We start from the raw sequence: 24618 nt of genomic DNA on the forward strand, positions 1-24618 counted from the left end.
TAAAAACATCCTAAAATCGTACCTGGGGACGTTCCCGGAACAACCTAGGAACTAGACAAAACCTCCACAGGACCATGACACAACATCCCAAGAAAATCCTAAAATTGTCCTTGGGGATGTCCTGAGAATATACCGGGAACTACACAAAACCTCCACAAGACCATGGCACAACATCCTGATGACTTAAGGCGACCATTTTGCGAGGTTCCGGGGACGTCCTAACAACTAATTTTTGTTTGCAAGATAATGACTACTGATAAGTTTGAATAATGCACATACAGTTGCAGAGTTTACCTGTTATTTACATGGCTATCCAATGCTCTATCCACTAGGACTAGACAGACTGCTTTAACCACATGTGTAGAGAGAGGGGTGGGGGTCCGGCAGTGCAAACACACATTAAAGCACCATCTTCTGAACATTTTAGAACAGACACCTGGAGTGCAAATGCCACCCACATCAATGCAGTGGCTGGCGGCCAGCTGCGGCCCTTTGAAAAACCCCAGTCTTCTTACCTTCGCCAGGTCCACTAGCGTGTTGGCCTGATCGTTGAGTTTCCTCTGCTCCATCTTTACACTGCGTAGTCTGGGCAGAGGCAGGGGGTTTGGAGTGGGGAGAGAGTGGGGATAGAGGGCAGGGGTTGGTTGGTTGGTCATCAGGGTGAAGGTGGATGGGTGGAAGGGGGGGGGGGAGAAGCAACACATCTTTGTCAGGAGAATGCTCTCTGAGAGCACGTTGAGGAGAGAGAGAGAGCCTGCATGCATATATAAGCATTCCCAGTCTTGATCATCGCCATACCAACACATGCAAAAAATGCAAAGAAATCTGAGTCAAAACAAAATAAGTCCCCCCCCCCCCCACACATTTCTGTCAATAAAAATGTATAAATAAAGCCTTTCATAAAGGTGACATGACTCTGTATGCTTCCAGCTGTCACACCTTTCCAGCTAGCTGAGTGGCAGGCCGTCAGAGACACATCAGTCATTGGGTGAGCTTGCAATGACTTGTGAGTGACGTGCACTTATGGTGTGGAGGGTGCTAGTGGGGGAAGGGCCAGAGCCTGTGAATGTGACATACAATAATGCTTGCAGTGGCACTTTAAATTCAATCTATGGCACCGACCGATAAAACACAGTTAAATGACTTTGTTGATTTTGATGATTTTGGCGTACTACACTTCCTATAACACTGATCTTCTTGATCTGGTCGCCCTTGGAAATGAGATTCCTTATCTAGGATAAGGTAAATAAAGGTTTGAGAATGGTGTCTCACTTTCAATGGCTACTGAAATACCTTGGAGATTTGTGCGTTGGTTTGGAGGGATGACGCCAGTCAATCAGTGGATCAACATTCTGGTGACTTGATCAGGTAGAAAGTCCTCTATTGGGCTAATTCTGATGCGATGACATTCAAGGACATTCATTCATGTGCAAATCGGGAGATCACAGCAAAGGCTCTGTTTTCGGGTTCATCTAATGAGAGAGGCTCAGTTTGCCACTGTCCTTTCTAGCTCGTGCCTGTGAAGGAAAGGACCCGAGCGGGGTACAAAAAATATTCTAAAACTGTTTACCAGGGTACTACTATGGTGTGTAAAGATACCACTTGATTTGTGCTCTTTATTGTGAGTGTCTGATATGGCTGAGTGTTTTGATTTGCCGTAAAAATGTAAAAAAACACCCCAAAACAAAAACAGACTTTTTGAACCCTGAAGATATGTGTTTAATACAAAATCAGGAGCAAGGATGGGACTGCCAATGCAGGTTAATATAGCCTACATATTGTAGCTATATTAATCATGGTAACATCATAGATGGCGACTTCATTGATGAATGGACTCTGGCCAAGCCGACAAGCCCCAACAAGCTCATACTGCCAGATGCCTCTGACTTTCTTCAGACACCCCACTACCATGTCATCATCAGTGGTAATGTGGATGCTTTCTGTCATTCCATTCAGAGGATGAGGGTAAATGGAACATTAAAAGGAAACCAAAACAATCGGCATCCAGCATTTGAAGGTTCATGCATGTCAAACGTAGACATGGAGAGAGAGAATGTAGAGGAAACAGGAGGAACATAGAAGACTCAACTTACTTCTGAGCTCTGCAGTGATAGAGCAAAACAAAGACAGAACACAATACAAAGTTTTAAACCCCACAACATCCACGAAACAAGTGAACCATTACACTTCTCACTGTAAGCACAGGGTAAGGGTTGAGGAGAGGGGAAGGGAAGGGCAGGGCAGGGCAGGGGAGCCATTGTAGTTTAGACTGAGGATGGTGTGTGTGTGTGTGTGTGTGTGTGTGTGTGTGTGTGTGTGTGTGTGTGTGTGTGTGTGTGTGTGTGTGTGTGTGTGTGTGTGTGTGTGTGTGTGTGTGTGTGTGTGTCAGGTGCAGCTGCGTTTTATGTGTGTGTGTTATTATTTTGGTATACTATTGAATAACACAACTTGCTAACTGAACACATAGGATATCGTCACAGGAAATGGCAGCGAGAGTAGGAAAAGTAGGACATTATAACAAACACTACCAGTAGTGCTGCTGGCTAGGAGTGCTGTTAGGAATACACAAATACAGCTAAATACTGTTAGTATGATAGCAGTGCAACTACAATCACTATTACTTCCTACTGCTTCAACAACAAATAACAATAAAGACAATAACATATATTTAACAACTTTGAACAGGTGGTAAAAAAAACAACTAAGTGTTCACATAGGCTTCAGGCATGCTTACAAGGAAGTCATATTCTTTGGGAAATGGTACTTACTGATGGATGGCCTGTAGAAACTTCCGCTGGTGTTTGCGCACCTTAGCGTGATCTATCTTCTTGACCAGCTTAGTGTGTTTGTAGATGAGCCATGTTTCCCTGAGTACATTGGCAGCTGTGTTCTTTACCTGCGGAACAATGAGGAAACAAATGTGAATCCTTACAACATGGGCAAGGTGTCACGCAGTGTTGTGTTCGAGACCACCTAAAGCGAGACTGATTCAAGAACAAGACCGGAGCGAATTTAGTCTGAGTCAAGACCAAGTCCGGAAGGAGGGCGAGACTGAGTCGAGACCGAGACCAAAAAAATGCGAGTCCAATTCAAGACCATGATTGGAATTTTGTCAAATCGTCACCATAAGATTTCAAAATGTCTAATATTTCTGTGTTCATATTTCAGAACAACATATGGATTCTTTAGACATTCAGAATGGTGAAAAAAAAGCATGCTGAGGGAAAATAAAGCCACTCCTCACATTTTTACTAATGTAACAGTATAACTTTAGACCGTCCCCTCGCCCATACCCGGGCGCAGGATTTTACTTTGGTGGTCTCTGGGGAGATAATTCTAGCTAGCTAAGTCAGCCATTGGCTAGGCCATCAGAAGCTTGATAGAAGGCATCTGCCATTAACTGTATTAGGGCAAAATGTTGGAGTGACTGTGAAATCAACCAATCACATTGACTTGTAATGGGTGGGACCGTTTTTACAGAAAGTATGGAAACTTTTGCCTTCTCGAAGGCCAACAAGTCACTGTGCAATAGCAAGCAGTAGCTTTCCCACGGTCTAGATGGCTAGCTTTTGTTGTAGGCTAGTTTGCAGCAGCTGCAGCAGGTGTTATCGAAGAGGATGTTGTTGCTAATTTGTTAGGTTCTCCCTTTTCAAGAATAACTTTCAACAAGAAGTTAAGTTTCAAATGATTATCATCTGGTGAGTGGAACTGTGTTCTTTACTGCAATTCGCATGCTGTTAGCCATCTCTTTGAAAATAGCTTACGTGTGTAAAACATTTTTTACACTTTAGATCACTGGTTACTTTGTGTGCTATACATAAAATGTTTTTTTTTGCAATGGGAAGTAATAGTTGTCCATTTCGACTGGGAGATGCTTAGCCTAATGGTTGTGTTTTTGTATTATGATTGGGCTTATTATGCTTATTATGTCTCAGTGAATGGACTGTTTTCTTTCCATCGGCCCTATGCAGTGGTGTAGGGGTGCCTGGAGAAGTGGGTCCTGTGTTAAAAATCCTGTTTTCCTATGGATTTTTCTGATTTTCACTCTCAAAATCACACGTTTTGGGTGTCGTTGCCCTTTAATTAAATTGAGCAAAACAATCCTCCCCATTGATACAAATCAGAGTTATATTATTCTGTCAGGTAGGCCTACATTGTATTCGACATTTAATTGGAGCGGTTTTTAGGGGAAAGCCTTTAGAAATGTTCACGCTGTTGGATTCGGGGTGTAACTTTGAACATTGTTATACTCAGAGGTATAGGAACATTAGTTACAAAAGAGACACGAGGGGTGCCATAATGAAGCTTGGGAGGGGCTGAGTGCAGGGAACACGATCGCATGTGCCAGTACTGATAAAGGGAGAAACTGTTGAAGGATCATGTCACTTAGCTCCCTGCTTAGCAAGAATGATGCAATGTCTAGCGATGAGGAGGAGACGCCACCCTTTGGGAAACATTTCACTTGGTTAAGCTTCTCTAGTGTGTGTGAGTTATTTACTCTGAAAATTAGAACCTAACAATGCAAACAGCCATGATGACTGGATTACACATCACAAATAGCCTAATAACTAAGACTATGGCCCAAACCTTTTAAATACGTCTTTTACATACCCATTGTTGACTTAGTTAGCATTTACTGGTAAATATAAGTCGAAACGTCTTTCCTACCTACCGGCTAGAGATGTCATTCTTCTGTGAGCTGCTCCGTGGACAACCAGTTGAGAGCTGTGCGCTCTTGCTGGCTGCAGATGACATTCTGCTGAAACTTGGCTATGTGTGCTGAGCGCATGTAAATATATGCTTTGCGATTGTGTAGGCTTAATAAATCGTATACCTCCACTACACTACTTTGATATGCAACAGTGGAGATGAACCTCTCTGGGATCGTTCGGTACGCTAGCGTCGACTTGGCTATGACCTAACATAATCATATGTTGTGCTTTAGCTGTAAAGCATTTTTTAAATCGGATTCGATGGGTAGATTAACAAGATGTTTATCTTTCATTTGCTGTATTGGACTTGTTAATGTGTGAAAGTTACATATTTCCCAAAAATATTTTTGAATTTCGCGCACTGCCTTATCAGCGGAATGTTGTCGAGCACTAGAAAGGTTCATGGTTATATGTAGGAGCCAGATGGCTTTGGAATGTGCTGGGTGGATGTGAGGAAGTCACAGGATCCCTATAGGGGATACGGGTGGACATCTGTGGATTAGGCAAATGAGGGGTTGAGGCCAGGTCAGATCCCCTTAAACCTTATGGTTTATTACCCAATACTTCGTCTTCCTGTCGGAGCATAATTGATGTAAGGATTGGAGAGAAGGAGGAGTGCCTAAATTGGAGTATATATACTTGTTGTGGTGGAAACATGTTTTGTCTAATACAGCTATATTTATCCTCTGGTCAGAATAAACTTGGTTAAGCTTTCATAATGTCTGTAAAGTTTTTTTAACTCTGAGAATTAGAACCTAACAATCCATTTTACATATGGATTGTCCTAGCAATCAAACCCACTGCCCTGGCATTACCAGTAGTGTAAAGTACTTAAGTAAAAATACTTTAGTCGTTTTTTGGGGAATCTGTACTTTACTTTACTATTTCTTTTTGACAACTTTTACTTTTACTTCACTGCATTCCTAAAGAAAATAATGTACTTTTTACTCTGACACGCAAAAGTACTCGTTACATTTTGAATGCTTAGTAGGACAGGAAAATGGTCCAATTCCTCCCTGGTCATCCCTACTGCCTCTGAGCTGACGGACTCACTAAACACACATGCTCTGTTTGTAAATTATGTCTGTGTGTCAGAGTGTGACCCTGGCTATCTGGAAATGTTTTAAACAAGAATGGTGTCATCTGTTTTGCTTAATATAAGAAATTTGAATTTCTTTTTCTTTTTGATACTTAAGCATATTTTAGCAATTAAATTTACTTGTGATACTTTATAGAAATGTTTTGATTTATATATTTCATGACTACGATCATGTCTCATCACTGCAATTCACCAACGGGCTCAGGAAAGGCGAAGGTCAAGTCCTCCAAAACATGACCCGCCAAGCCACTTAACACCCGCTCGCTTAACTTGGAAGCCAGCTGCACCAATGTGTTGGAGGAAACACTGTTCAACCGTCAACCGAGTCAGTCTGCAGGTGCCTGGCCCACCACAAGGAGTTGCTAGAGCGCGATGAGCCAAGTAAAGCACCCCCAGCCAAACCCTCCCCTAACCCGGACGATGCTGGGCCAATTATGCACTGACCTATGGGACTCCCGGTCACAGACGGTTGTGACACAGCCTGGGATTGAACCCCAGGCTGTAGTGACACCGCAACATTGCGATGCAGTGCCTGAGTCCACTGCACCAATCGGGAAAACGTACTTGTGATACTTAAGTATATTTAAAACCAAATACTTGTGAACTTTTTAAGTAGTATTTTACCTGGTGAGTTTTACTTGAGTCATTTTCTATTAAAGTAATTTATCTGTACTTTTACTAAAGTATGACAATTGGGTACTTTTTTCACCACTGTTCATTACATGCGCCATGGTCTACCAACTGAACTACAAAGGACCAACAGGGACAAGAATTTGTTTGTACTTTTTAACAGTTAGTAATACCGTGTTCCATCATGAACCATAAATGACAGTTCTTGTATTATTTTTAGACAACCTACCATACAGTAAGTGATGTGACATTTACTTTAGTGCGTGAGCGTGAGTGACTCACTCGTTTGCAGAGTTGTGTGTCCATCATGAAGTTGTGGACATGCTTCTCAGCCTTGGTCAACTCCAACTTCCTGGCTACCACGGCGACCACCAGCGCAGTGCAGCCCGCTCCCTATTGGTCAGAAACATAGTCAGGGCCATTAATCAATTAACCTCTGAAAGGTGACTACTGAGTTGGGTCATTGTGTTAGTACTGTATGGGTGGTGACCATTTGGAGGAAATGTTGAGCTGCTCTAGAATAAATCAAGTTGAAGAAACACATGATTTCAGATTTCAAACGTGGCTGTTATGTGGAATAATATGCCTATTAGTCATGAAAGAGTGCATGAAACAAACACACAACCTCATTTCCAATGACCGATAACATACCATGATCCCTGTAAGCAGACATACGCCTTTCCCACAGTACGTGTTAGGTACCATGTCTCCGTAGCCAATGGAGAGGAAGGTAATAGAGATGAGCCACATGGCTCCCAGGAAGTTACTGGTCACTTCCTGTGTGTCATGATACCTAAAGTAAGGAAGAGAGAAACAGAGGAAGATACCCATCAGTGACACCCAATACTGTAAAGGGAACCTGAGCATGCTGGAGAGGCCATGAACTAACAGAGGTGGTTGCTGTTAAAGAAGCTATACAATATGTGCAAAGTGTTTCACCTTTCGTCATGCCTGTACTAAATATCTAAAAGGCACCCAATCCATGTTGGAAACAAAATGGTCAAACGTTATGACGTTGTGCCATTGCATTCCAAACTACCATAGTTTTTTTGTCAATGCGCTGTGGTAAATTAAGTTCAACATTCAATCATTCAATGAGTAGCCAAATTAAAATGAAATGGAAAACATAATTGATTTCTATAATCCTTTTAAAGAATCAGATCAAATGCTGATGGTGGTTGGAGAATTCTCCACAGCAAAACACTGAACATATACTATATGTATCAGTGTCTATCAATCAACATGAGAAGATAGATGATTTCAATTGAGAAGCATTTAAAAATGGACATAAATCCAGACGTACACCTGAAATTACAAGATGATTGGAATGAGGAAGTAACATACAGTAAGTTATGCAGCTATGCATTTAAGCGTTATGAGAACCGCAGGCAATTAACTTGAAGTTTTACAGGGATTTAATACAAACTAACCAGTGGCATTCTAAATTACAATAACCATTTTGATCAGCACTCATCTCCAACAAATACAAAATCAATGCACCAAAATAAAATTGTCCATCGACATAATTTTGGAGAGTCAATTCTCGTTTCTTCCAACATGATAGGGGAAAAAATACTTTGGATCTCTAATGTGAAGAGTTTTAACTACCCCAACAAAGGTTTGGTTATGAACATCATCCCTTCAAACTTTGTCACTTCACTTCATTTTTTGGTTTGTTCAAAATGGCAGACAACCATGCGATAGCCAAATGTTCCCAAAAACACAGCAGATATATCATTGATTGAACATTGATAAAGACATTCCCATTCCCTTGCATTGTGGAGAAAAGTCCCAAAATATGCATGTTCAGCCCAACCCTCCCTTTCTTTACATAACATTTCTCTGATTGGCTAAGCAGCTGTCTAGGAGGAGTTAAAATACTGAGGCTCATTGTACATTTGGATTACTAACAACTCTCAAAAGTACACAGGGTGACTATTAAGGATATAGAGCAAATGCCAAATGGGCTGGTCCATTTTTGATGTAGTGGACCTGCAGGTTTTTTTGTGCAAAATAAGAATTATCTGACGAATGATGGGAGCCTCAAGGAAATAAATGGGCCATAGTGGGGGCCTTAAGGGAAAAGAAGGGCCAATGTTTTGAAATGCCAGAGATGACTTCTGGTCTGAGTCCGCCCCTGATATAGAGGATGATGTTTTCTGCTCGCAGAGATTTTATCCGAAAGGGACCCTTGTTATACCAATTAGGAATATGCTAATGCCTCGATTATGCAGTTGTGACCCAGCATGTGGAATTCAAATGGCCGGAACAATTCCACCTATTCAAGGCAGAAATAGAGTTTGGAACAGCTGGGGCAGATGAACTACGTTGGAACTCAAAGTTTCCTCAAAAGAAAGGCTTCTTTAAAAAATCTCCTCCTAGACAGTTCACTTTCATTAACCAACTAGTCATGCCTTCAGCAGCTGCTAAACTCTTATTAACTCAACTCTGGTTTCATGCTCAATGTCAGGAAAAACAACATGATCCTTTTTTCCTCAGAGTGAATAGCGTGGGTTCAAGCCACCGTATGGCATGCAAAAAAAGCAAGTCGATACAATACCATGCAGGCATTAAAAAGATGTCCGCATCCTGCATGCTGAAAAGCCAGTATATTGAGAGCAAAGAGAGCGACAACAAAGCCTGAGATCTATTTAGAAATGAAAACCATCCTTGACAAATATCGCAATATTGTCAAGTTGGATGGGGGTTGAATATTTACTTAGACAGTGTTTTATCTGCAAGCAGCTGTAAAAACGCATTAAGAAGCTCAATGTTTTTGATGTCCCTGTCTATTTCACCTGGACTCTTCGCCTTCAGTAGCATGCCGTCTGACAAGGCTTTGGAGCAAGGAAGGGGGCCGCAATAGTGACTAATTTGCTCATTTTAGACAATCTACGATTTAAAACGGGCAGAGACATGAGTCATTCCAGGTCACAAATTATGTGACAGAACCTGATGGAAGTCGTCCGTCAGCATAATACATGGATTCCTATTTTACCCTCTGATTAATGTGAAGTTAAGTAGCAAAGCAGAGGTGAAATATGTCCTTTTATAAGTGACTTGCTTCTACGTCGTGTTAATTGTTTCGTGAATCATGATGAGTTCCACTCAATCAGCTCGGTTCATCGGGGGTTGGGTCGATGTGTCGTTTGCACACAGGAACTGTCTCAAATTGCATGGATGCTCTTGACGGCACCAGTGACGCCTTTGTAGGAGGAGTATTTTAAATGCCGTAGTGTCCAAATGATTCCAGGCTGGTGAAAGTGGTTAGAGCATTACACAATGCGAGAGGTTGCTAGAGGGCTCTCAATTTCCGTAAAGGTATAACATTGCACAGTGTATGTTTCTCTGTATCGGGATATGTTTGCTTTAAGAATACGTCTTATTGTGAATCTCTACATTTAAGGCTGGACTACGTTGGATGTGGAATTACATTTTTTTTGGGGGGGGGGGGGGGGGACTACAATGATGTGGGCACTAGAAGCTACGGAAGCAGAACCTATTGATGGCATTTTGAAGCTCTCAATATACTGTGTAGTGTTGGCATAGCATGGAAAAGAGCTGGCACCACTTTCGACCTAGTGCGAGACAATTGGAATTGTCTGAAATAAAATGTCTCCCACCCTTGCAAAATATCCCATAGAAGTAGGCTTTCAAAACATCCTTTTGTTATAGACCTTTCATTGTTTGTATGATCACTCCATCAAAAAAATTCTGCCTTTCCTTACTTCGTCAGCAACTCTATTTGCAAGTACACACAGTTGAGAAAACTAGATATAAATACACCTACCAAAAAGGGCTTTAGAACATGTGAATATGGGAAAATCACTTGATTCACACTGTTGAAAACAACCTAACCTGTGACATCACCATATATCTACCGCATCAACACAAAAGAGACCATTGAAGAACGTAATTGTCATAAACAACATCACTGTCCTGGGTGGTGTTGAAGTACCAACCTGGTCTCATAGACTAGATGTAACATAATACATGTAAATCCGGTACACTCAAATTAGTACAATATACAGTAAGTTACATTTGGTATGGTTACATACCTCAGAATTTTGGCAATGAAGTCCTTTACCATTTTTATGCCTCTGTGCACAGTTTGATGGAAGTTGCTAACTAGTGTTAGAGCAATTACTAACCAGCGTTAGCGCAATGAATGGAAGTCTATTTGTACCTGCTAGCAAGATAGTAGATACCATAGACCTCCAGTCATTGTGCTAATGCTAGTTAGCATTGGCTTGGAAACTACCTCTAACTTCCTTCATACTGGATGCAGACATAAAAATAGAAGTAGATAAAGGGCTTTATTGCCAAAATCCTGAAGTATGCCTTTAAGGCAAAAACAAAAGGAGGGTGGATGGGGGCATAAAACGTGAATGTCTAGCAACCCAAAGGTTATGTGTTCAAATCTCTTCAGAGACCACTTTAGCATTTTAGCTAATTAGCAACTTTGCAACTACTTACTACTTTTGAGCTACTTTGCAAATACTTATCATGTTAGCTAACCCTCACCCTACCCCTAGCCTAGCTAACGTTATCCACCTAGCTAAGGTTAGCATTAGCCATTTAGCCACCTAACGTTAGCCACAACAAATAGGAATTTGTAACATATCATACATATTGCAAATTCGTAACATATTGTACTAATTGCAATTCGTAACATATCATACGAATTGTGTTTCATAACATCTCATGAAATGGATGATGGACATCCATAAATGAATACATACCATACGTAACATATCATACTAAATGGAGGGAGACAGATTTAGGTATAGATCAGGTTGGATGTACACAACTCATCCCTGATGGGAAAGGGTTAAAAATGGATGCAGTGATATGGCCGTGGGCTGCTTTTTCCTCTTTGTGTCATCTAGCCTTTTAACCCTGGCCATCTCCCCCAGCTTTCTTTATCTCCCTCTCTCACCATGTTTGGATGAGCTCATGCAAGAGACAGATGGTTTGTCCCGGGGATATACAGTAGCAATAACTGACAATGCGTCCTCTAAGCTATTGGAGGGATTTCATGAACAAGGGATGAAATCAAAAGGCCTCTCTCAGTCATGAGTATTCAAAACTTCCCAAAATCCTGTTGTCAGTTCTATGCAGTAATAAAATGTAACATATATACATTTACCAAAAAAGATTGGTTCGGAAAGAATTGTAACTGTTACATACAGTATAAAGACAACATTACACAGTAGACAATGATAATGCCAAATAAAGCATTATTTGTTGCTTGTATGGCATGCTGCATGCAAGTCTGATTAAACCTGAAATTGAGAAAAACGGGTTTAACCGGCAATTGTGGACACAATACTGTATATGGAGCAGCAAGCAGTATTTTTTTGCCACGTGTTATATTACAGACACTTTAATACATACTTTTAAATTAGATTATGTGAGCTAAAAATATAAATGTAATATAAAAAAGTATACTTTTTAAAATTACTAATGTTACTGTCCCCACTACAATTTTTGGGGGATTTGTAATTTTGTCTTTGAAACATTTAATTCATTTCTATGGAGGAATGCTTTTACTGGGGAGTGCCAATATGGCCGACCTGTGGCTTCAAAGCCTCTCGGTGGCCAATACATAGCATCAGCGATCCATGGTTTATAAACATCATTGCAGGTAGGCCATATGATCCTACTTGCTCTGGACTTCATAGGAGTGACAATGTGACATGATATCCCCAGTTGATATTAACTGCTAACATTAAAGACCTTCAGCTCAAAATGCAGATGTAAAACACAGTTTATTTCTGTATCTTGCCTTTTGAAAAACGCATCACCATTTATGGCTACATTTGCATAGCGATTTTGCGCTGGAGTTTACCCTGTGTGCGCGTGCGTAGGCTGGAAGCTTTGAACCACTCCTTTTTTGGGATCGAAGGTCAAAAAGCTTGAAAACCACTGAGCTAGTGAACAGATTGCTGATTTGCTGTACAGCTATATGATCGGGTGCAGCGCAAACTTCAAATTGCAGGGAGAGAAGAAATATGCATCTCCAGAAATTGTTTGGTGATCAAGAAAATGAACGGTTTACTTTGCAAGCTCACCAGCAATGGGGCATCACGCAACAATTACTAGCATAGGCCTACCGGTCTTTTGGCAATTTTTTTCAAAATTGCTTGAAATTAATAATTTACTATTGTAGCTTGCATTTAGAAATTGTTGTTAAAATTAATTATTGCATAATCAAAGTGTGTTGAAGACAAAGTAATATATGTGTAGTTGAACAAGTCATTGCCTGTATAGAATTTTCTTCACTTGACTTGAAAAAAACGTATGACCTGACTTGACTTGCTCTTAGAATGCACAACTTGGACTTGACTTGGGAGTCGCCCGTTCTACTTGTGACTCAACTTGAGACTTGGCCCTTGACACTTGAGACATGCTTGTGACTCAAATAATAATGACTTGGTCCCACCTTGGCCCAGAGCAGGCAACATTTTGGACAGGCTAATTTGCTCCTAATATTAGCCTCTGCAGGGGATAGAACATTCAAATGTGACTTGTCATATGCCTTAGCTTGTCCGTGTAAAAACAGCAGCCCTTTTCTACAGTAATTCATCATACTGTATCCAGCAACAACAAAAAATCGTAGCACATTTAAGGATTTTTAACGAGTCTCCTTGATTTTGAGCAGTGGCATAGATTATTTTGGGACAAATATGTTGAAATGTAAGAGGGGAGGATGTCAGCGGCAGTAAACATATACAGATAGGTTTGCAGTCGAGTTTAATCCTAATTGTGTTTGCACATCAAGTCAAAATGCAAAGCAAGCACTCCACAAGCATTCTAGAAATTATATCTTTTCATTACCATTTACTGAACGAAATTGTAATTAAATCTATTTGAAACTAAGTCTCATTACGCCGCAAGCGAAACAAGCCATACCACAGCAAACGCAACCAAAAAAAAAAAAAGTATCAGATAGCACAAGACAACACAGAACATATCTCCTTTAAGCAGCCATTTTGGCCTGAGGAGGAAAGCTTTTGTATAGCCTCATGGAAAAGTACTGTAGTGACTACAAAAGCTATCTTTGACAAACATAAACATCCTCCATGTTTCGGAATGTTGTTCGGTCAAGCTTGTCCATTGTCAGTAATAAAACTGCATGGAATATCAATGGCATGATAATTACAGAGAGTAGGGGTATACTCCAATAGTACACAAAATACAACTCAGAATAACTTCTCTTGAAGGTCTAGAAGTCTACCTGGACCATCTTTCTCACAACATACAGTGTGTTCAGTTTGTGTGCGTGGAGTTAAATGTTACATCACCACATAATGAGAACATGTTGAGAGTTTATGAAAGGCTAGGTAAATGAATCCAAGAGGGCCATTTCTGAGCCCGAGCTGCATACGAGCAAACTTGAACAGACCCACATATCCTTCATGAAATCTTTGTGGAATTTCAAAGTTTCACACACATATCTCTCAAGTCAGGATATGGCCTGTACTTCATTAACAGCCAAATCCAAACTTGAGAAAAGTACACAGAACGTGAACTTTTTACCCAAACACAAATGTGTGATTTACACGAAACTTGAGTTGTCGTGAAAGTTCAAGTTCAAGCACACATGTATCTCAAGTTAGGATTCCACCCTTGCTGTGAACTGTATCTTTTGACCGAGTGACAACAACACACACTGGATATCAGTCAGTCACCGTCTAGTAACTCAACCCTGTTCATCTGTGGCAAGGGAAAGTCTCCTGACTTTCCAAAGCTTGTTACATGGCCAGAGGTCCAAAGGGAGACCGAGAAGAAAAACAACGGTCTCATGTAGCCTCGAAGAAGAGTGTTTCGTTTTCAGAGCGAGAGAGAGTGAGGAAGAGAGAGTTGGAGAGAAGAGAAAGGACCGGAAGGGAGACATGCAAGGCATGCAAGAGTATCTGAGTTCTGACTGGATTAGGCCTGCTGGTTATGGATAAGGAAAGAGAAATAAGTGGGGAGGATGAGGAAAAGCATGCAAGCATGCCACGTTAGATGGTTACACTAGGAGGATATCCATAAAGGATCATGACGTAAAAGGGAGGGAGTTTGATAGGAAAGCCAAAAGACTGAGGAGCTTAGATAAAGTAGGGAGCTCTGGAGCTGCAGTGACCAGCAGTGGTTCCATCTACTGTACCGTCACGGTTCCTGCCAACTCCGCCACCCACCCCTTCCCTCCACCCACCATGTGTCAACCCTTCCCCCCCCCCCCCCGTCTAGGTGTATTGCAGATAGACTCTGTGCTTGTCCATTCTCACATCGTTCTGCCCTTTGGCTCAGGAGCGTGGCCAATGTAACAGCGCACCAGCAGATTCATTTCCTAACTCACACCCAGCACTTTGGAAAACAAGCGCCTCTTTTTGTTGGAATGATGAGAGCAGTAAACATGAAGACTCCCATGCTGTTTCATTGTTTACCACGGGTGATCACTCAATCCATGTTTTGAAACCTCAAACTGGAGACACTGCCTTTGCCTCGAAGAAAACAATCTCCTCATAACTCCATTTTTGAAACTGTGCTAGAATGCATGGCAACACTCTCACTATTTCCCATCCTAGCTGTAGAGCTTTTCGTACAATGTTTACGGGTTAATGGGTTTATTATAATATGGTTAAATGTTAGAACTTTGGTTAACAAATGTGTCCAAATCAAGCTCAAATCCACACGAACGATTTTGACCCGATTTATTTTCACCTCAAATAAGCACGGATGTCTTGTGTGAATATTTATCTCAAATGAATTTCCTTTGACACGTCTGGAGCAAACTGAATCAGCTGGTAAAAAGTGACAAATGCCTGTTGAATACCTAACCATTATGACATCACTCAATCAATTCTGTGAGGGGAGACACATAATGAAATGGTAATGTGTGTGAACCCAAAGGACTAAAAAGCTTTTGTTCCTCAGCAAAATCTTTGAAGTAGATGCTGGAAAGAGTGGGCACATTATGGATCTATAACAATTGCATAAGGAAGAGGAACACATTTTTAAAAAACGAGAATTGCTCTCAGGCTTGCTCGTGAAGGTGACTTGAAGGAGCTGCTCCATTTTTATCACAAATTCCCTCCGCCTCTGCCTCCTCCTCCTTCTTTTTGCTACCATAAAACAGTTTAGAAAGAGACGTTTGGTTCAAAGTGCTGTTCAAATCATAGGTTTCCCCTATGCTCCTAGCCACTAAAAGCCAGGATGTTTTTTTTTTCTGATCACATTTTTTTATTTTATTATTTATTATTCATGCCAGCTAATAGGGAAATACCTAGTCCTCCTTTGCCATACTCTGTTTGGAAAGGATAGCAGTTTTTTGGGGGTGGCTGCCCCACGCCCCCCCCCCCCCCCTGCCCCCTCCCTCCCCCACTCAGGGCAGCAGTGGCGCCAGCTCGGTGCAAAATGATGCGTTTTCCACTAGAGAGCGAGAACTCACATGGTATCCCTATGGAGCAGCATAATGGGGAAATAGAAAGTACAACATAACATTATAGACACACACACACACACACACACACACACACACACACACACACACACACACACACACACACACACACACACACACACACACACACACAAAAGACAAACACATACACACCCAAACACACGTAAACATGTTACTTTCAAATTGAACCCATAATTGGACTGTCTCATATAACATGCACTGCTGCGGACTAGTTTGGCACGGAGTGGTGATGGGGATATGATTTCTCCTGACTCTATTAGCCACTCTATTGTGTTGACCCCAGCCGCATGTTGGGCTCAAGTACCATACATATCCGTAGTACCATAGATACCGTTAAATATTTACTAAAGAGCTTGGTTACATTTCTCTGTGGTTCTATGGTTTTCCTTTGTAGTGTTGGAAATTACTAGACAGATAAAACACCATCAACAATGCCATCCATACTTTCGATTCATGATTTCCACTGTATTTGGCAACACATGTATCTCTCATTGTTAAATTAAGACTTAAATACCAGTATATCCATCCTTGTGACAGTACCACTTTAAAATGGTGTCATGCAAGTAACTTTCTATTCATTCCTGTAGACTATGATGAATAGAGTGTTCTTTTGAATGTGTGCCAACAAAACTACTTGGTGAACTAGGATGCGAGTTTCGCCTCACCATACTGCTTTCCTTTTTCATGTGGAGGTGGACCCAAAGGTCAAACACTCTTTTCTCTGCTGGACCCTATGGCTCGAGGGTGCAGGGGGAATTTGTTAGTGGTGTTAACAGAGGGAGGAAGTACGGGAGGAAGTGTGAGGGAGAAGGGAGGAAATAAAATAAAAAAGCAGGCAAGACGTAGGAGAGCAACTGACCGAAAGACTGACTGACAACATGACAGACTGACAGTGAGCATTCCTGTTGACTGATTTGTCTGTTTGACTTTTTGACTTGCAGCCCTTTTTTCATAACGAGCCTTACGGGAGCTGACGTCAACCCATCCCACCTCCCTCAGCCCCTACAAACGAAACAACTTAACATCAAATAAATTATAAACTTCAAATTTTCGCGGCATAAAGCGTGGGGTCTGAAAAAAAAAAAAAAAAGTACGCTCTTCCCTGCCTCCTCCCTTTTCTCTGAGAATCTGTGAGAATCCCCACCGCCCCCTTGAGATAAAGCCTGATGTGCAGTTTTGGAGGGAACGGGGATCCTTGGGGCTGCTCAGCATTACCAAAACAAACCATTCAGCAAACAAACAATTAGACACTCATGAATTATGGAAAAGCTGCTAAAATAGCATAAAAACAAGGAGTAGGGACTCGTGTAGTGATCGCTGAGCTAATGAAACTCATGTTTTACTCTCTCACTCAGTCAGTAGTGTGTGTGTGTGTGTGTGTGGGGGGGGGGGGGGACGACAACACAACAGGACACCGATAACAGAAAATGAGACTGAGGGAGAAAGAGAGACAGGGGAGTGCCGACACACACAGTGCACAGCGGTGGGGCGTGCGTTTCTGTGGCGTGCGGCAGTGGTTTTCCCTCTCTAGGGAACTCCCTAGCTGTTGTTTACCTCTCGCAGACGCGCACCGTCCAGGCGGCAATGATCCAGGAGGAGATGCTGAAGACAAGCAGCACGGTGCCGGGGCAGATGGTCATGAGGGTCTTCATGACGAAGCGCGTATTGAAGTTGATCTTGTTGAGGGCGCCGATGCTGCGCGACGAGGCGTCCGTGAAGAGCTTGCTGTGCAGCAGCATGACGCGGCCGATCAGGTAGAGGCGCAGGAACATGGGAATGGAGAGGATGATGTCCACGTCGGCGTTGGCTGTCGACGGCGTGTAGGTGAAGGCGATCCGCGCCTTCCACGTGAAGCGGTAATGGCCCGGGATGGGATGGATGGCGCACACCAGCAGCTCCAGCACGATGAAGAAGATGCGCTCGTACGTCATGGCTATCCTCCAGTCGTCCGCCCCATTGTCCACCATGAACAGCTGCAGAGGAGCACAAAATAGCTCGGTTATGCTTTATTTTACAGTCTTGATATACTTTATTTGACCGTCTTCGTTGGTCACACTAAACAGATACGGTGCTAAACCCATGCATTTACCAGGTAATTATATAAGCAGGTAGTTTTTTACTGCAGTGTGGGTACACATTGCTCCACCGTGCTTAGCTTTATACCAGGTTTTTAGACCGTACAAACGTGATAAAATATTTAATAGACGGCCCTCCTTATTTAAAATATGGTCTTAAAATAAGTATCAGAGGGCACCTTATTGAGAGTACATTGCATTGTTGTCTCACAATTTCTTAGTAAGTACCATCATATCAATCAACTGAAGAAAGACAGTAAAAATATCTAATGTGCCCAATTAAGCTGACCTGTGTAATGGTTGAATCCTAAAAAAAATCTATAAAAAATATTACGATTTATTAATAATAGGCATCATAATCAATGCAATAAGATAATCAAACTCAATTACACTGCATGCATTACTGCATCCATGAAATGTCATTTTCGAGCAATTCAGGCAATCACCACACCACCACATACAGTGCCTTGCGAAAGTATTCGGCCCCCTTGAATTTTGCGACCTTTTGCCACATTTCAGGCTTCAAACATAAAGATATAAAACTGTATTTTTTTGTGAAGAATCAACAACAAGTGGGACACAATCATGAAGTGGAACGACATTTATTGGATATTTCAAACTTTTTTAACAAATCAAAAACTGAAAAATTGGGTGTGCAAAATTATTCAGCCCCCTTAAGTTAATACTTTGTAGCGCCACCTTTTGCTGCGATTACAGCTGTAAGTCGCTTGGGGTATGTCTCTATCAGTTTTGCACATCGAGAGACTGACATTTTGTCCCATTCCTCCTTGCAAAACAGCACGAGCTCAGTGAGGTTGGATGGAGAGCATTTGTGAACAGCAGTTTTCAGTTCTTTCCACAGATTCTCGATTGGATTCAGGTCTGGACTTTGACTTGGCCATTCTAACACCTGGATATGTTTATTTTTGAACCATTCCATTGTAGATTTTGCTTTATGTTTTGGATCATTGTCTTGTTGGAAGACAAATCTCCGTCCCAGTCTCAGGTCTTTTGCAGACTCCATCAGGTTTTCTTCCAGAATGGTCCTGTATTTGGCTCCATCCATCTTCCCATCAATTTTAATCATCTTCCCTGTCCCTGCTGAAGAAAAGCAGGCCCAAACCATGATGCTGCCACCACCATGTTTGACAGTGGGTATGGTGTGTTGAGCTGTGTTGCTTTTACGCCAAACATAACGTTTTGCATTGTTGCCAAAAAGTTCCATTTTGGTTTCATCTGACCAGAGCACCTTCTTCCACATGTTTGGTGTGTCTCCCAGGTGGCTTGTGGCAAACTTTAAACAACACTTTTTATGGATATCTTTAAGAAATGGCGTTCTTCTTGCCACTCTTCCATAAAGGCCAGATTTGTGCAATATACGACTGATTGTTGTCCTATGGACAGAGTCTCCCACCTCAGCTGTAGATCTCTGCAGTTCATCCAGAGTGATCATGGGCCTCTTGGCTGCATCTCTGATCAGTCTTCTCCTTGTATGAGCTGAAAGTTTAGAGGGACGGCCAGGTCTTGGTAGATTTGCAGTGGTCTGATACTCCTTCCATTTCAATATTATTGCTTGCACAGTGCTCCTTGGGAAGTTTAAAGCTTGGGAAATCTTTTTGTATCCAAATCCGGCTTTAAACTTCTTCACAACAGTATCTCGGACCTGCCTGGTGTGTTTCTTGTTCTTCATGATGCTCTCTGCGCTTTTAACGGACCTCTGAGACTATCACAGTGCAGGTGCATTTATACGGAGACTTGATTCTACACAGGTGGATTGTATTTATCATCATTAGTCATTTAGGTCAACATTGGATCATTCAGAGATCCTCACTGAACTTCTGGAGAGAGTTTGCTACACTGAAAGTAAAGGGGCTGAATAATTTTGCACGCCCAATTTTTCAGTTTTTGATTTGTTAAAAAAGTTTGAAATATCCAATAAATGTCGTTCCACTTCATGATTGTGTCCCACTTGTTGTTGATTCTTCACAAAAAAATACAGTTTTATATCTTTATGTTTGAAGCCTGAAATGTGGCAAAAGGTCGCAAAGTTCAAGGGGGCCGAATACTTTCGCAAGGCACTGTAAATGACGGCATAATGAAATGGTATTTACTGCAACATTGTTTCGACTCACCTGGATTTCCCGGGCATGGTACATTATTATAAGACCAAGCAATATAACAGTGGAAAGGCTGATAAGGCATTTCAGTGCAAATGAGTACGAAGATTCCTGCAGTGAGAGACAAAGACATAAAATATTTTTTTAGAGACAGTAATATTGACGACAAACATAAATACAGAAAATATATGAACAATATATTTAGTTCTTTATTGATGATTCGTGTAGAACCTATGTTGACTTTCAGAAGAGTGGTCATACCTGGGTCATACCTAAAAGCATTCATATAAACTGCCTAATAAATCTTCACCTGTGTCAATCAGTCTCAAGCAGTCTTAATGGGGTGGCAGGTAGCCTAGTGGTTAGAGCAGGTAGCCTAGTGGTTAGAGCAGGTAGCCTAGTGGTTAGAGCAGGTAGCCTAGTGGTTAGAGCAGGTAGCCTAGTGGTTAGAGCAGGTAGCCTAGTGGTTAGAGCAGGTAGCCTAGTGGTTAGAGCAGGTAGCCTAGTGGTTAGAGCAGGTGGCCTACTGGTTAGAGCAGGTGGCCTACTGGTTAGAGCAGGTGGCCTACTGGTTAGAGCAGGTAGACTAGTGGTTAGAGCAGGTAGCCTAGTGGTTAGTGTTGGGCCAGTAACCACAAGGTTGATAGATCAGATCCCCAAGCTGACAAGGTAAAAATCTGTCGTTCTGCCCCTGAACAAGGTAGTTAACCCACTGTCCCTAAGCTGTCATTGTAAATCAGAATTTGTTCTTAACTGACTTGCCTAGTTAAATATAAGAAATGGTGGGCAAAGCATGTTGATTTCAGATTTCTAGTTGGATGGAGCAAATAAATCCTTCCAACTTTTAACTTCTTTGGAGTGACTGTAGTAGCAGAGAAACACTGACAGCGCGGGCAACAACAAACTGGTGAAAACCACCTTTTATTAGCTTAAAACCTAACGAGAGAGCACCACAAAGTGTTGTCTCAAACATGGCAGTGGCAGAAAGCAGAGGTGAAACATTGGCTGTCTACAGAATGCTAACTACTAATTCATAAACGCTGCCACTAAGAGGGGAGAGAGGTATTTTCAATCTAATAGTAGATGCAGAAACGGCGCCGTTCTGTTGGGCATATCCTGGCATTAGCAAGACGTGACCCTAGATGAGTGGTGCGAGTGATGAATTGGTCGTTGGGATGCTAGAGCTGCAACGTATATAAAGGAATCATAGATCTTTGGAATGAGAGCCTGCACTACTCGAGTTCCCTCTGTGGGTAAAAAGCAATTTGATAAATCAGCTGTAATAGTGGTGGGGAGTAAAACATGTTATGGTAATGACGTGGGGTTGTAATCACGATCCTGACAACGGCGACAAAAACAACAACTGGAATCATTCATAAATGTCACTAGCGATTGTAAAAGCTGCCCATTACTAGGTTGTCAAGGCCCTCAGACGTCCAAGTCGTTGTAAATGGATATTGATATGCTCTCTTGGGGTGGGGTCAAGGAAGCATGCATTAGAATGTGAGCCATTACACTGACCATGCAGCCAACAGACATAGTAGGCGGAGAGAAAATTAGCGAATGTATTTTTAGCAATCAACTAAATTGCTTTGCCCCTCAGGTCTCTGGTACCTCCCAAGACACCCTAATGTCTGAAATTGTTTTGAGAAGTCCCCAGTGAAATAACATTGAGTAAACCAATTAATCCACCTGCCAGAAGTTCAAGGATTTTTCAGTCCCAAAGCTCACTCCCTTTAACGCATTCCCCTCCTGAAGGGCTCGGAAAACCTTGATGCCCCATGTGATGTGACATGCAAGATAGAAAATGGCTCATTCGTATTGTTGCCCGTCTTATGTGGGATGAGTGCCCTGTCGCTCAGGGATGGGGTCAGTTCAATTTCAACTTAGGTCAACTCCAAAAATTAATCTAAATGTTCTAAAACAATTGGTTAACACCCAGCAAACAAGGGACGTCCTAAGGAAATTAGGTGACATTCCCATTAGGTCCCTTAAAGGTTTTCATTCTGAGAAAGTTCTAGGAACATTAAAACATGTCGTTTACCTAGGGACCATAAGAGGACGTTCAGTACAGGTCTGGGTTTGGTCGCAGTATAACGCAATAATTAGGTATTTTGATGTCCATCAGGGAACGTTACGAAAAGGTTCATATTTGGCTCTGAGAGGACGTTATCCATGGGACATTCAATGATCACAAGGGGACGTTTCGTGATGGTCATGAGGACGTCACATGATTGTCCCAAGGGAACGTTCTCTGGTGGTCCTTTGTGTACTGTAGTTCCATTTCATTTATCAGGACGTCACTGAGGACCATGTCAGGACCTTTTTAGTACTTTCATTTTACAAATATAATAATAATTAGGTGGGCACTTTTATCACTATGATAAACATAATACTTTCTCTTAAAGGTAGACTCAGCGAAATGACGTTGCTACGAGCAGCGCCACAGATATTGAGATGAGCGAGATGCAAGATGTTGCTCTCACACAGTCACACACGGTCCCACAAAATATCTGCGCATGTACACGGGCTCCGCTTCATGCTGTTACAGCGTGGTAGCCATAGGACCAAAGAAAGCAGCTGAGAACCAAGCGATTGTGAGTTTAAATTCCAGATGAGGACACGTTGAATAATAATTACTGTATAAATAAGACAAAGAGCTGTGAATGGATCAGAGGTTCACCAATCAGGTCCTTGATGGGATTGGCAACAGTAACAAGGGGTGATTTCTAATGAAGCTAGGGTGCCCGTTCCCTGTGTGTAACTTTATTTTTTGAGAGCATCTGCAGAGAGGAATGGGACTAACCGGGAACTAGACAAAAATTCCAGGCGACCATTTCATGAAGTTCTGGGGACGTCCTAACGACTTATTTTCGTTTGCAGGGTAGAAACCTTATAAACACCTATAGGCAATATTGGATTAATCAATTCAATTCAAATCAATTTATGGAATTGGCTGGACTTGACCAACACATTGCTGCTGTATCTTTACCTCATGCAGTTGTAAAAAAAAAAAAATTTGAGTAGCCGTTCCAGCTATTACTTAGGGCAATCAATGCTGGCTCGTAGCATTGACTATGTGGTGACGCTAGCCAACAGTGCAGCCTTGTAAACATTGGGGCTGAACCTTTCCCCAAGTGCACTCTGAAAAAATGTCTGGACAGAAAGCACTGCCCAAATCCAAATTGATTGGTTGATAGAGCGAATGTTAGGTCTGGGAGTCACGACCAGGCCGATGCGACTGTTTGAGATTATTGAGTTTATTTTATTTTTACAGGGACTGTGCACATTAATCAACGTTTCAGTAAAAGTGCCGGTTTTAGCCAGCCAGCTAATTTTCAACCGCAGTCCCTGGGCAGGTTATTAAAACCAATTACAATATAGACAATAGCAACATATGACAAGCAAGACATAGCATACAGACAGAGCAACATATGACAAGCAAGACATAGCATACAGACAGAGCCACATAGCACAAGCAAGACGTAGCATACAGACATAGCAACATAGAACAAAAATCAGCAAGACAAAATTCATAAAAGCATAAAAGCAACGAAGTGTTTTCACACCTCACAAGCTACAGACAACAGACAACATGGAAAGTGTTGATGAAGTGTATGATGAAAATTACAGGCCTCTCTCATCCTTTTACGTGGGAGAACTTGCACAATTGGTGGCTGACTAAATAATTTTTTTGCCCCACTGTATCACTGTATCATCTGCATACATTTGAACTTCAGACCCAGTACAGACAGAAGACAGATCATTAATGTACCGGCTGAACAGGAGGGGCCCCAGTATTGACCCTTGGAGCACGCCCACTTCATAGCTAAGAGTGGGCGACAACTCATTGCTCCCTCTGACACACTAAGTTCTGCCTTCATCTCTGACACACTAAGTTCTGCCTTCATCTTGGACTTCACATTTTCCAGAAGAAAGCAGGTGGCCGTTTCTGTGGAGTGTTTCGCTCTGAAGCCAAACTGCATGGAGTGTATTGTGAAGGGGCTGTTGTTGAGGTGGGCAATCAGTTTTTCTGCTATACAGTTTTGACACCACAGGCAGTATACTAATGGGCCTGTAGTTACTCATGTCAGCAGGATCGCCTGATTTAAAGATGGCCGTTATTATGGCCGACTTCCATACCCTTGGAAACACCCGAGACCAATAGATGTGTTGGTGACCTTAGTAATGGGGCCAATGAGTGACTCTTTGTAGTTTTTAAGAAAGGTAGAGTCCAGCCCAAACACATCTTTGGCTTTAGAGTTCTTTAGTGAGCTAATCACCTTGTTCACCTTTGACTCAGAAACCTCCAATATGATGAAGGCAAGTTGAGCGTCATTCACTAGCACTGAGCCCAAGAAACCAGTGGAGGGGTTCTGTGTCAGTACCCTGACAGAGTCAATAAAGTAGGAATTGAAGGCTATTGCCATTTCGACTGCATCCTGTGTTAGATTGTCATTCACCATGATTTCTAGTCTTTTTGCAGTGTTACTATGGCCTTTCCCTGTTAACT

The 24618-nt window shown here is 41.9% G+C and overlaps 1 protein-coding gene across 2 annotated transcripts in view; it reads right to left on the minus strand.

Annotated features, from left to right (window-relative positions):
• Window positions 1–24618, minus strand: part of LOC109875218 (small conductance calcium-activated potassium channel protein 2) — a 63853-nt gene that overhangs the window by 8181 nt on the left and 31054 nt on the right. The window contains exons 3-9 of one of the 2 annotated variants that reach the window (XM_031810304.1): window positions 20121–20216; window positions 17468–17886; window positions 7093–7234; window positions 6724–6834; window positions 2769–2896; window positions 2094–2102; window positions 516–585 (exon numbers count right to left, since the gene is read on the minus strand). In XM_031810304.1, coding sequence (XP_031666164.1) covers window positions 516–585; window positions 2094–2102; window positions 2769–2896; window positions 6724–6834; window positions 7093–7234; window positions 17468–17886; window positions 20121–20216 — 975 coding nt within the window. The remainder of the gene's footprint in view (window positions 1–515; window positions 586–2093; window positions 2103–2768; window positions 2897–6723; window positions 6835–7092; window positions 7235–17467; window positions 17887–20120; window positions 20217–24618) is intronic. The other variant, XM_031810306.1, reaches the window with a different exon arrangement.

This window comes from Oncorhynchus kisutch, linkage group LG30 (assembly GCF_002021735.2).
Source record: "Oncorhynchus kisutch isolate 150728-3 linkage group LG30, Okis_V2, whole genome shotgun sequence".
Lineage (NCBI taxonomy): Eukaryota > Metazoa > Chordata > Actinopteri > Salmoniformes > Salmonidae > Oncorhynchus > Oncorhynchus kisutch.